At 38.9% G+C, this 12379-nt stretch overlaps 2 protein-coding genes across 5 annotated transcripts in view; one reads left to right on the top strand and one right to left on the bottom strand.

The window, feature by feature from the left end:
- The window catches only part of LOC311439563 (uncharacterized protein), a 57581-nt gene that overhangs the window by 1255 nt on the left and 43947 nt on the right, over window positions 1-12379 (bottom strand). The gene's annotated exons all lie outside the window — the stretch shown is intronic.
- SFTPD (surfactant protein D) lies at window positions 2151-11595 on the top strand. 4 transcript variants are annotated; one of them, XM_084525416.1, is made up of 8 exons: window positions 2151-2254; window positions 2499-2638; window positions 2807-2935; window positions 3514-3644; window positions 6108-6316; window positions 8307-8414; window positions 9028-9111; window positions 10807-11595. In XM_084525416.1, exons 5-8 carry the CDS (start codon window positions 6124-6126, stop codon window positions 11184-11186), a joined length of 765 nt encoding a protein of 254 aa, XP_084381542.1. In that variant the 5' UTR covers window positions 2151-2254; window positions 2499-2638; window positions 2807-2935; window positions 3514-3644; window positions 6108-6123; the 3' UTR covers window positions 11187-11595. The 4 variants fall into 4 exon arrangements, with proteins under 4 accessions (XP_084381542.1, XP_084381539.1, XP_084381540.1 ...); XM_084525413.1 differs by having other exon boundaries at window positions 9022-9111; XM_084525414.1 differs by lacking the exon at window positions 2151-2254 and having other exon boundaries at window positions 2459-2638; window positions 9022-9111.

The raw sequence follows: 12379 nt of genomic DNA, 5'->3' as shown, positions 1-12379 counted from the left end.
AGTGGTTAGCCTCTCTTGTTCTCCCTTGTCGCTGACGTCTGGATCAGCTGTGCAAATGCAAGTCCAGAAAACCCTTCTAATGACAGACTCTTCTCTAGAATCAGTAAAAGATAGAAAGGCAAGATCCTGTTGAAACAGGAAAAGGATTCAATTGATCCCATAATCACACCTAAGACACATCCCTGAGTGACTGATCTCAGTAGCTACCCCATGCCTTGCAAGCTGTACTGTGCATGTTAAAGAATTTTCGGAACAACCAGACACTATCGTGTTTTAGCAAATCCATGTGAAATGTATATCTGGATTATTATCTAAATCGTCACAAAATCTTTCTCAATGTGCACTGAAATTGAGAAGCAAAAACAGCTTTTGATACTTCAACAGCAAGTGTGTCTCAGCTGTCATGTGCTTGGAGAGGCCAGTGCCTGATATGTTTTCCTTTTAGTATGAAGAAAACCCTCCAGAATTCTTTACCTGATTTATCAATTAATAAAATGAGCAACTTGTCTTACAGAAGTGCCATTCTACATCATCTTTTGTAAGTAAAGTGAAAATCTGGAAATCAGACGATATTTTATGAGCTCCTAAAGTGTGGATGCCTTTTAGCTCAGGTGGCTGGAAGCTCAAGCAGCTAATATTCAAAGGAAAAGAAGGAACTCGGTTATGTGTGTTCTTAGTAGTCTGTTCCCTGTGTGAGGAGACACTATGTGATCTGTGAATTTTGTCTGAAACCTCAAACACACCTGAACTTCCTCTAAGTGAAGAAAATTGTTTTTGTCAGGTCTGCTTCAGATCGATCTCACTGTCTTACCGCTTCTCTAAAGATTATGTTGAGCCTTGCTAACTGAACTATAGACCAGCATCTCTGTGGAGTCTGTTTTTAGCAAAAAACAGGAATAGGTTTTGGTTTATAAGCACAGGTCCAGACTAAAATGCGATCATTTAAAGTTTAAGGGAGGAGGAGTTGGTATCAGCTTTGTACCTAGTTTCCTGGCTCCTTGGCCCTTGATAGAAAAATAAATAAAAGAATATCTGGTTATCATTAACACCCACTGGAAACTAGCTGGGAATGCCTTTTTTAGGTCTCTAGTTTCAAAGACAGACTCCAGTAACATGAACTCAGACTTTTCTACATGTTGATGCTTGTACTAATTATTACAGTGAATAAAGGGTGAGACTATAATTTTAATCACAATATTATTCCTATTCCTACTTATCTGTGTTAATTGCTATGGCATTGTTCCTAGTATGTCCTGCTATAGAAATTTCCATCTGTCACAGCAATTGATACTTTTTCCTTGCTCTTAATATATAGAGTGGGTGCAGGACGTCCACAGATTTTATTAGTAGTGACTCAAGGCGGTGGCCCAACACAGGAAACAACTATTCATCCATGTAGTCTTTGGGGCTGGCAGACAAGTGAAAAGAAATATACTAAGAGATTCAGCTCTGCTCCATCCTTCTTGCTGTGCAGAAATACAGATGCATGGTAGGTTACAAAGGCAAGGGATAAATCACTACTAATTCAGAAGAAAAAGATCCTGCACAGGACAGCTTCCACTTTACATCTTCCTAAGGGCTTTAATTAAGCTCTCTGTATGAGCACCTGTTTAGACCTGGGCTCCATAATGCCTGCTCTGAGGGTTTTCTGAAACACGGTTATTCCTAAGGTCTTGTTCTTCAGAACTTTGTATTCCTGCCTCTAGTTGTCTCAGTGAAAAGTTTGAAATACTTTTTAAGCTCCTGGTTTGGAGATAAGAGCACACTAAAGGTCTGACATCAAAGTGAATCAATGAGCTGGCTGTGCATTTCTATCCACTGCTTTTTTTTTTTTTTATTCTGTTGCAAGCCTCTAGAAGCTGTCACCCTGCTATGCTGTGATGAAAATAATTGGATGTAGCTCCCACTTCTGTTATTCCCATATGATATTGCTGCTGGTGAAGAGTACTCAAAACTGATGGCTCCAAAGTCAACTTTAAAACTTCAAAAGCCAAGTGTTCTCACGTGCCAGGCGGCTTGATTCTCCAAGGAAATTTGCAGGGAGCGGCACCATACATCAAAGAGCAGACAGACATAAGAAAAGACCATTCCCACAAAGAGTGATATACAGAAAGAAGGTATAAGATTTCAAGCATCTAAATAGTGAGGAACCGAGTACTCAAATAAAGCTGGAGGAAGGGAAGTCTGTATACAAATAAGGAGATAAAAAATGAAACGATAAATTCCATGAAGAAAACCTTCTAATAATTTTGAGGTAAGAACCACCTGCCCTTATAAGCATTATTTATCACTACATGCAAGAATGTGCAATAGTCCTGTAAGCTTGGATAATGCGTAAACAGGCTGTTGTGCTACAGCTTAGTAACATTTCTACTGTGTGATAAACTATAGGTCAACAAGATGCTTCACATGATACTGTTTGTTGTTCTGAGCTGGCGAGAACTGGGAGTAGGGAAATTGCTAAGAACCCTATCTACTACATGCTTCCACTTCTGCAGGAAAGAAACCTTCAAGAATTTCAACATGGAAAAATAAACCAGATGTTTAAACAGGTTACAAGGTGACAACGTGAACCTTGGATGTCAAGTGTTGACAGCAAATGGATACCACATTCAGGTTCCTAGCCACAATAGCAAAGGTTGGTATAGAAATTCCAGCTGCTTATTTGAAGAAATAAATCTCTAAATCCAAATTCCTTTTTAATGGTGTTGGGTCTGCAATGATTTTAGCAAATCACATCTGAAAAACAGCAGTGCTCTGAATTGATGTTTTAATTTTATTTTTACTGACACTAAATTTATTGTAGCTCCTGAACAGAAAAGATAGAGATGCAGCCTGGCAGGCTACAACATCTGTATCTGACTCTATCTCATCGGAGAATATCAGCCCCGGAAATGGGACCTTAGGAACAAGATCACTCCCACCACTGCTGCAGGTATGGAGATTATGATTTGATTTTATTTTGCAGCTGGAGATGTCCAACAGGGCTTCCTCACACAGAGTAAGGAAGTTTTCTACAAGCAGAGGTGCCAGAGACATCTCTTCCTCAAAACTGTATTATGTTATTCATTTTGCAGAGCTACCCATGGCAATATCCCCACAGACACACTATTCTTGCTGTACGTTTCATATCTACATAATGGTACCATAATTGGATGGCCATGCAAGCTCTATTGAGAATTTTAGCCTCATCACCAATTTGAAAATTAAACCATTGACTGAATAAAGGGGAAACATCTTATAGTCAAAATGTGTGGTACCTGCAGGTATTCGGAATTTTTGTTGGTTGTACTGTAACACAGTCAATATCTCTCCAAGGCCATGCAAAGATCAAAGGGCTTAATCCCAGGATGTCATACGCAATAACATGTAAATAGGGTGGTAAGGTCAAAGTAGGCAATTGCTAGTGTTGTGCAAGACAGAGATAAGCTAGTAAGCCACCTCTTCACAAAATAAAGCCCAAAATTACAGCTTTCAGTACAAATGAAAGGGATTTTTTTTTTGTCTTGGCAGACTTGTCCTCAAGATAAAATCCATCAGGTGTCTTTTCCAATTCTTCTCTACTACGTTCTGTCACGCTGGCTGTCAGGAAAGCCAACAGAGTGATAAGAGTTTCACTGTGTACAGACCAGGTAAAGGTGCTGGTAAGTAAAACTCTCTTTTGCTCTGATAACTATTTGACCATACAGAGGCCCTGCAACCCTTGCAGGTACAGACAGGCTGCTTAGAAAGGAGTTCTGTTGGCTGCCCCACGAGTCTATGACAAGCTATTGAGGAGGAATGTTAGCAATATGTGCTCTGTCAGTTTAATTTCTGGCCCCTATAAATGTAATATTTACTTTTGAGGAGCAGTTTCCCAGTGATTGACTTAATAGGGCTATCATGTGCTGTCCAACGCAGATTTTGGGGCTGATGACTCAGAGTTGTCACTGCCTTGACTAGGACTGGAGCAATGACTCCTAGCTGCCTTTTCCAGAATCCCTTCCGCACTGTTTACCAGCATTGGGTGAATCATGTCCTAAAGCAGCTTTTAAGGAGGAATGGAAGAATTTCCTGAGATTTATATCTTGAAGTAATAGCTCCTATATCTACTCCAGAGCTAACTAGCCTCCTAAATATAAAAGAATTTTCATGACATCTTTCAGAGCCTGATTTTAACCTCTCTGCTGAGAAATTCTGCAACTGTGTAAGCCTCAGGACCCAAGCAGTGTCGCTACACCCACACTTAGTATGATCCTACATGCGAGATTCTCCATCTTCTCTAAATCTAAATATGGAATGCAAAATCTGGTTTTCCTACTTTTTCTCCCCTAGCTTTTTTCAGAGAAATTGGGAACATTTTGTGTTTTTAACTAAAGTACTGTTGGTGCAAGCTATCATTAATCTATTGGGGAAGTGATTTAGCTGCAAAGAAACCCTGCCTCCAATTTCCCGAATGTAAACAGGCACTTTGTATCTCCTAGAATAAAGAAATGGGGTGGTCAACATGGAAAACTTTGGAGGTAAATAGGTTGTAGCTTCTGAAGGACAGGTTGGGAGGCAAAAAACAGCAAAGATCTGTATGAGAAGGATTCTCTGTAGGGAAAGGACTTTACTGTGAGCCTAACATTTTGTTGTCAATTTTTCTTTTTTTGGACCATAAATAGTATATTTTTCTCACTGAGTTCATGGGAGACTGCAGTGATATCAACGTCTGTGGTACTGGATAATTAACACAGTATTAAAATCCACCAGGAAGAAACCCTCAGAGGGAAGAAAAGAACTGGCTTCATTCATGAAGCTGGCTAAAAAATATAAGCTAAGATTATAGCTGTGTTATATTGGCCGTCTAAATACCTTACTGTATTTTATTTTATTATAGGCCATTGCTCTAGATTTTGAGCTAAGCCTAAAAGTAGCACAGAGAAGTATATGGAAAAATGGTGCTTCTCAAGCTCTGCCTTTTTTTTTGTAATGATAATGTTCTTACAGAAATTAATATGGTAGTATTAATTAATACACTTTGTATTGTACTTTATCAGATAAAACATGACTAGGGAGTCTGCTCTCCATGGGAAATTTTTCCTGAAGCTTAAAGTAAAGAGAAATAAATGACGTTATTACCAATGTTCAAGCTGGATTTGATTCCTTACCCTAATTTCTGGTAACCTAGCAGAACTTCCTTAAATTTGTTTCCTATTTTAAGCTGACTGATGGAACTGGGAGAAAACAAAGTCAATTGACTTGGCACTCATTTACTATAAAAGTTTGTCAGCTTGTGTTTGCCATAGGGTTTTTGTTTTTTTGTTGGTGGTTGGTTGGTTTTCAGTTAAACACAAAATACATGGGACATGATTGCATCAAATGTGGCTATCATATGAAAATGGAGGATAAATTCAGTGGTGTAATTTGTCGAAACATCATGCAGAGCATGATCTTATTGCCCGTTACTAGTCTGCTCAGAGAGGGCAGCAAAGTATTGCAGATCTGGAATCCAAGAGAACCTAAGCTCTGAGGTGTAATACTGAGGAAGAAATGTATCTTATTAATGTACTAGGTATGAAAGGAGAAACTGGGAGGCAATCAGATAATAGCTACCTAAACACATGTAAAATTTTAGTACTTTTAAGCTGTGGGTGTTTGCTGGCACTGAAGACGTTATTAAGAGAAATAGATTAATCAGTATAGATTTAGACATCCTGATAGCTGTGAACAGAAGCATCCCTGCAGAAAGGCAGTAGGTTGAGAGTTAAGGATTTGTCCCAAACTGTAACTGTGTGTGACTCATTTGGCATAAAGAGAAATGTTTTAAGTTTACATATACAATGAAGAAAACAGTACAATGGATTTGCAGCATGAGAGATGGATGACTGTTTCTATTACGTATTCTCATTACACCTTGAGATTTTCAGATTCTTACAAGCTTGGCTGTTTCTCCTCTGTTTTTTATACATGAAGATACAACCAGAGTCTAGATGAAATGGTTCAGGCACTACCCCCTCTTCTTGCTCTTTTGACTGAAAACAGAATATATTTCCTAGTCATTGTAGGCAACTCTTCCCTAGGCAACCCTTTAAAATGATGTTCATGGAGAAATTAGTGATATGAATCTGCTTTATTTTTTGCAGAGCTTTGGCCATAGCAATGACTCTCCTTCAGCCATTCAGTGCCCTGGTACTTTGGATTTCACTGATGATGGTAATGAGTTCAGTTAACACAGATAAACCTGAAGAGAATAGGTATTCCTGCCCGGTAATTCAGTGCAGTGCTCCTGCGGTCAATGGCTTACCAGGCAGAGATGGAAGAGATGGTCCCAAAGGTGAAAAGGGAGACCCAGGTACAGAACTAAGAGCATTAAGCAACACTTCATTTTTAACACTGCCTACCATCTCTTTAGTTTTATTTTATACTTCTTCATTTGTCTTTTTTTAACATATCTCCTTTTTTTCTGTCCCATTAACCCTCTGTAGATTATGTACAATTTCAGGAATCTATCTATAAAGCACTTTCTACATTTATAATTCTAGACTGGATACTTGGCTTTTAAGAAATGAGTAATAATAATAATAAATAAATGAGAACCACATTTTCGCAGCAGCCCATAAAACAGAGATGCAATGAGATTTTGATCTGAATGTACCATTTGTACTCTGAACCACTTACAGAGTTGCCTACAATACCATACTGAATTATGTCTGCTTTTCCTTTCCGGGGGCCAGCTCTCAAAACCAGAAATCATGCTTGCTAGAGGTAGCTACTAATCTGATGATCATAATTGGATTGCTTCAAATTCACTAAGTCCCAACAACTGAATTCCCCCAAGACATGATGTGTCAAACAATTGCTGCAAACAACAAACAGATCAGCAAGGGCTATGTGTCACATGATAGAACCAAGTCACCAGCTCTCCCAAGATGCCAAATCTTGGGAGAAGATTTGTCCAAAACATTTAATGTTTGTCCAAACAGTCCAAACATTTAATAAGTGCATACAGAGTTGTATACTTTCTTACCATATCCTGTGTTGTCAGGTGCTTACCATTAGATAATTGCTTTTCAGCAGCAAAGCAAACTCTCATCAGTACCCATACCACTGCATATGAGCTAAGACATAAAATTTCAGTGGTGTGGATTGATATGCTGTATACACATTTTCAGTGGCACATATCCTCAGTATGCCCTCTGCACTTTCATAGGTGAAATAAGTAAATCCAGCACTACCTGTTTAAATAACTGTTTCAGAGGTATCCTTAACCTTTATCATTATTTAGCTCATTGTCTAAATAATATATTGTGATTGGTGTGGTTGGTTTTAGAGCACGTGTGCCTCTGCAATAACAACAGAAAGTGTTTATTTCATTGGATTTTAATTGTCATAAATAGATGTAGTACAGAATTTTCCATCAAAGTGATTTTTCATTGAAGTAATGGTGTAGTAATGGTAAATGTGTTCTTAGCAAATGAATATTTCCACAGGAACAGTTTTCTGGTAGAGGTGAGGGTGGTATTTGATGCATGATGAAAGAGTTAAAGATTCAGACAAAGATGAATTGAAATGTGAGTGATGACAATTACAAGGTAATATAGTGGTCTAGTCCCTTGGGGATGTTGCTAGATGCCACACCCCCTCCTTTCCGCTGAGTTAGGACTCCTGGCCATGCTCTATGTTTTGCCTCCTTGAAGGTCAAGCTGCGTATCGCGTATTATTGTTCTTAATATATCTTACTCTGGTTATGTTTGTTGTTTTTTAAGCTCCATAGAAAGCTGAATACCCAGCCTCCATTGTTTCTATGAAAAGGTGTCACTTTGAATTTGGGGCTAGTTTTGTGTCTTGTACACAAAACTCAAAAGTTGATTATTTCTCAGAACAAGGTCATCAGGAATAAAGTGCATATGCATCTTATGGTGCTTCATAAAAATCTAAAATAACAAGTGAGTATTAAGAAATCATGGGTGACCAAGAAGTCATCTTATGCTCTGCATTATTTCTGTGGCTCCTAGGTGAGAATGTAGGGGCTTTACTTTGCTTTTCAAAAGCTTCCTTGAAGAGGAAGACTGATGGATGGCTCTGTCCACATCATCTGTTTCCTGCTTATTTATCAATAGTAACTGGTTGTTCCCAAACAAATACCATTTTATCCCCTATTCCCAGCTGGACCTTGCAACCTATCTTCTAGGAGTGTCTTCTGTCTCTTTGTGCCTTCTGCACACCATTGCCTGTTGTTAAACAATTCCTGTGTTTGGCATTCCCTCCAAGCAGTAAGAAAACATGGTGGGAGAATTGTCTCAGAAAACAATAAAGCCATTTTCTTTTAAATCAAAATCTAGGAGAAGGATTGAGAGGTCTGCAGGGTTTTCCTGGGAAAGCAGGACCTCCTGGAATGAAAGGAGATGTAGGACCACGAGGAGAGAAAGGACAAAAAGGAGAACAAGGAAGTAAGAAATAATTTTCTCATGTTTCTATAATCTAGTTTTCAATCTGTTATTATATTTTCCCTGAAATATTTGTGTTAATGTCTGATATTCTTATAACATCATTTGAGGGAAGGTGTGATTCACACAAGTGTGAGGAGCAGAAAGATAAACTGTCTGTTACTTAGGAGATGAGTTGCCCAATATAACTTTTTTGTGCCTGGAATGAGTCATTACTTTATTGTCTGTGAATGAAATAACAAACCCTCTGGCTCATGTTATAAACAGCAGTTTACCTTTCATTCTTTGACTGATCGTATGTTTTCTGTTTTAACTTTAACTCATTTAAAATGCTTACATGTGTGTTTTGCCTTTGAGAACTGGGCTTTCCCAGCTGCATAGGGGATGACCTTGTCAGCCCTGAGAATTCAAAGTTCACCCAAGCATCCATCCCACTAAGGGATGCGGCTCTCCCAGTGGCACAGTTTCCCAGGGAACAAGTCTGCAATGTAGCCTGTGGTTTCTGCTCTGGAAAACAAACAGTTCTCTCACATGGCATCACATTACACCAAAGACAGTAGTTGTGTAGTCATTGTAATATGAATTACTAAATAATACCTTAAACTTCTAGTTGTAGCAAGTGATGGCCTGCAGAGACAAGTAACTGCTTTGGAAACAAAACTCAAGGTTTTGGAAGATGAATTAAATAGATACAAAAATGGTAAGATACAATCGTTCTTTTGTTTTCTTTGTGGCTTTGCGATATGATGGGCATGCTTGTGCTGGAGAAGGAACTGAAAACAGTAGGGTGAAACAAATATTGCAATTTTCTCTTGTGTCACTCATGGGAGATGGTCATTACTTAAACGCTTTCTCACTGCATACTTTACATCCTTCTTGAACTGACCTGCCAAACTTCAAGGATCTCGTTGCCAACATACAGCTCAGGGGCTTTGTTACATGAACTGCGGGACCGGCTAATGTTCTCTGGTCATTTGTGCTTTAAGTGGTGTGTTATCTCTCTCTCACTGCCTCAGTTCTAGATAGTTTTCTATGAGTAGACAAGGGTTGGGATGCTGTCTGTGTAAGCCTGGCTGTAAGTAATTTCCCAGGAGATACTGTGTGAAAATTTTTAAAGAACGTCTCATCCTTGCATTACTATTACTGGTACAAATATCACAGTAGGAAAGGCACGGAGTCCATTACTGTTCCTAGGTTAATTTAGAAGGAAATGGCACAGTCTGCAACGTAGCACAGCACAAACATCAGCAGAGTAAAGTAATGTAGCTCTGATCGTCCTTCCAAGGGGGGTGTCCTCCCTGCAAAAAGCACAACTTTGAAGCCATAGTTGTGTAAAAAGCCTGATGGTAACCTGATACTGGGGCAAGAAGCTGTAGAACGTGGAGAGGCTGAACAGCTGGTAGCAGTAATCCCTTTAGCCATCTCCCTTTTCTCCTGTGCTTGTATATCAATGCCCTAGAAAAGGGTGTCTAAAACAGGAGGAGAGCAGAGGCTCCCTTGCCCACAGGAGCATTGCACTGTTTCCATTCTCACAGTATCAGGGAAAATGTAACTATGCATATGTCACAGGTTTTATATAGTTGTTATAGGGTGGACAGACCTCATGCTAATCCTGGAAACATGTTTGAGAGAGTAAGTTAAAATAACTGGCCTGTTACAGACAACAACTGCATTTCAAAAGAGGTATTGCAATCCCTGTTTTATCTACTAAACAATCAAAAGCTTCACTTTCCAGTGTTTTTTCATGAAAACCTGGAAGGTGTGGAAGCTACAGATTTCTATTTCTCCTGAGACTAGTTAAATTTTCAGGACAAATATGTGGCTTTACAGACTTGCTGAAGCTGTTCCTGTGTCTCCTCTTTCTGCTCTATTGCTTTAAACCCTGAATTTCATTACAGGCTCTCAGCTTTAGTTTGTGAGATACCAGGAATGTATGCAATAAAGCAGAAGGGTACAGAAGATCTCCTAATTGCAGCTCGGTTCCTATGCAGGAATTTGAATTGATCTCTGGTTTTTGCAATGAAATCTGGCAAGCTATTTTGTCATGCTTGTGATTTGCCTTAGAGCATGAGCTCTTAAGTTCCTGATTCAAGAACCGTAATAATGTATGAACCAGGAACAAAAAATATTAAAACAGGACTCGTGATCCAGGTCTTGTGAAAACCCAGTTTTCCTAAAGCATGGATTTGCTATTTCCAGATATTTCTTTTGTTTGACTTCTGTTGGGTTCTGCCTACTACTGCAGTGAGTAGTCTGTTTATAACTGGTGTTAATTGTGTACAAAGTACAACTGTGATATTATGGAAAATAACTAAAGTTACATAATAATAGTTATATAAGTATACCATCCTCAATTTATAGTGAAACTCAGTTTGATGGTCATTTTTGTTTCTAGCTTTGATTTTAAAGAACATCAGAAGCATTGGTAAAAAAATGTTTGTCTCAACCGGAAACCAAGATACTTTTGAAAATGGAAAATCCCTTTGTGCGAGAGCTGGAAGTACACTTGCTTCTCCTCGGAATGATGCTGAGAATACAGCTTTAAAAGACTTAGTGAGACCTGCAAGGCAAGCTCATATAGGGATATCTGATGCACAGACTGAGGGCAGGTTTGTGTACCTGAGCGGAGGGGCTGTAACTTACTCAAAATGGAATACTGGAGAACCAAATAATCTAAGAAATGAAGACTGTGTGGTAATGCACGAATCTGGAAAATGGAATGATGTGGACTGTTCAAATACACAGGCTTTAATTATCTGTGAATTCTCGAGCTGACAGATCTGAGAAAATCAACATTTTTGTTCTCAGTTGACATAGAAGTTTGTTGATACAGAAGTTTGTTACCATTTATGGCCTGGAAAAATCAGAACCAGCATGTATGTATAATTGTTTTACTTTTAATATTCAGTTTTGAATCTCCTAATGAAGTAGACCTGTTTGTTCAATCACTATGAATTAATTTGTGCTTACCACATGGGCTGCTGGGGATCTAACGTTTGTATAGGCTTCTGGAGGGCTGAACTCCATGTCAGCTCTAATATGGTCCCCTGGACAGGGTGCCTACCAACATTTGAAATGTGTTTTGCAGTTCGTGGCCTAGCACAGTCTGACCTGGTAGCTTAATCTGTACCTCATGATTTGTTGAACCTAAAATGTAAGCCAAAATAAATTTTACACATGAAAATCATGGAACTCTTTTTTATAAGCATGGAAATTTAGGTAAGATAGAGCATTTAAAACTAGTTTAAGGAATATAATGGGCAATTTATAAAGTAGTGATTATTATTAAGTAAGTGATTAAGCTCATAAACAGTATTTCTGCTCCATTGAAAACATATATTCCAAGCAAACTGCATCAATCAAGCAGGCATTTGTACATGTATGTGGACTTGTGGTTCAAAGACCATGTCGTGATCTGGGCCATATTATCATCACACATGGGAATGTGATTTCCTCAGAGTCTGAGAAGAAAAGTGCATGTCTATGGTTTTCTCAGTGTTTCTGTTTGGAGTCTACGCAGCCGACAGCAGCCCAGTGTTGGAAACAATAATTGGTGAGTTCTCGTGTTGATAAAACAAAAGTGTCTGTCTACAGCTAATGAGGCAGATGATTTGGAACTCTGCCTTCATGGAAGACCCATCTTATTCCTCTCTGTCTTGGTTCCACAAGTCTGTTTAAAATTCCTATCTTTATAACTTTTCCACCTTTTCCACCTTGTGCTTCTATGAGAAGTACTGTGACCTACTAGGTGACCAACAACCTTCACCTGAAGTGTGTCTAGAAGGCCCTGGCTGTGCTCCCTGCACACAGGAGACAAGTCCTCCTTACATGTGTGTGTTTTTTTGCAGTTGCATTGAGGCAAATTGAAATGCTGCCATAGACAGCACCTAGATTACTTGGTCAGCCTTCACAACTGAAATGGAAAGGTTTGCTGTAGAGACTGTCGTTATGGTGATATATTTAACTGT

The sequence above is a fragment of the Aythya ferina genome, assembly GCF_964211825.1.
Source record: "Aythya ferina genome assembly, chromosome: 7".
NCBI lineage: Eukaryota > Metazoa > Chordata > Aves > Anseriformes > Anatidae > Aythya > Aythya ferina.
This window is presented reverse-complemented; position numbering and strand designations above follow the sequence as displayed.

Excerpts from the sequence above, each read along its gene's own strand:
- SFTPD (XM_084525413.1), top strand. The coding sequence starts at position 6,124 with ATGACTCTCCTTCAGCCATTCAGTGCCCTGGTACTTTGGATTTCACTG. Across the intron at positions 6,317-8,306 it reads AGGTGAAAAGGGAGACCCAG|GAGAAGGATTGAGAGGTCTG; the intron begins GTACAGAACTAA and ends ATCAAAATCTAG. Across the intron at positions 8,415-9,021 it reads ACAAAAAGGAGAACAAGGAA|TTGTAGCAAGTGATGGCCTG; the intron begins GTAAGAAATAAT and ends TTAAACTTCTAG.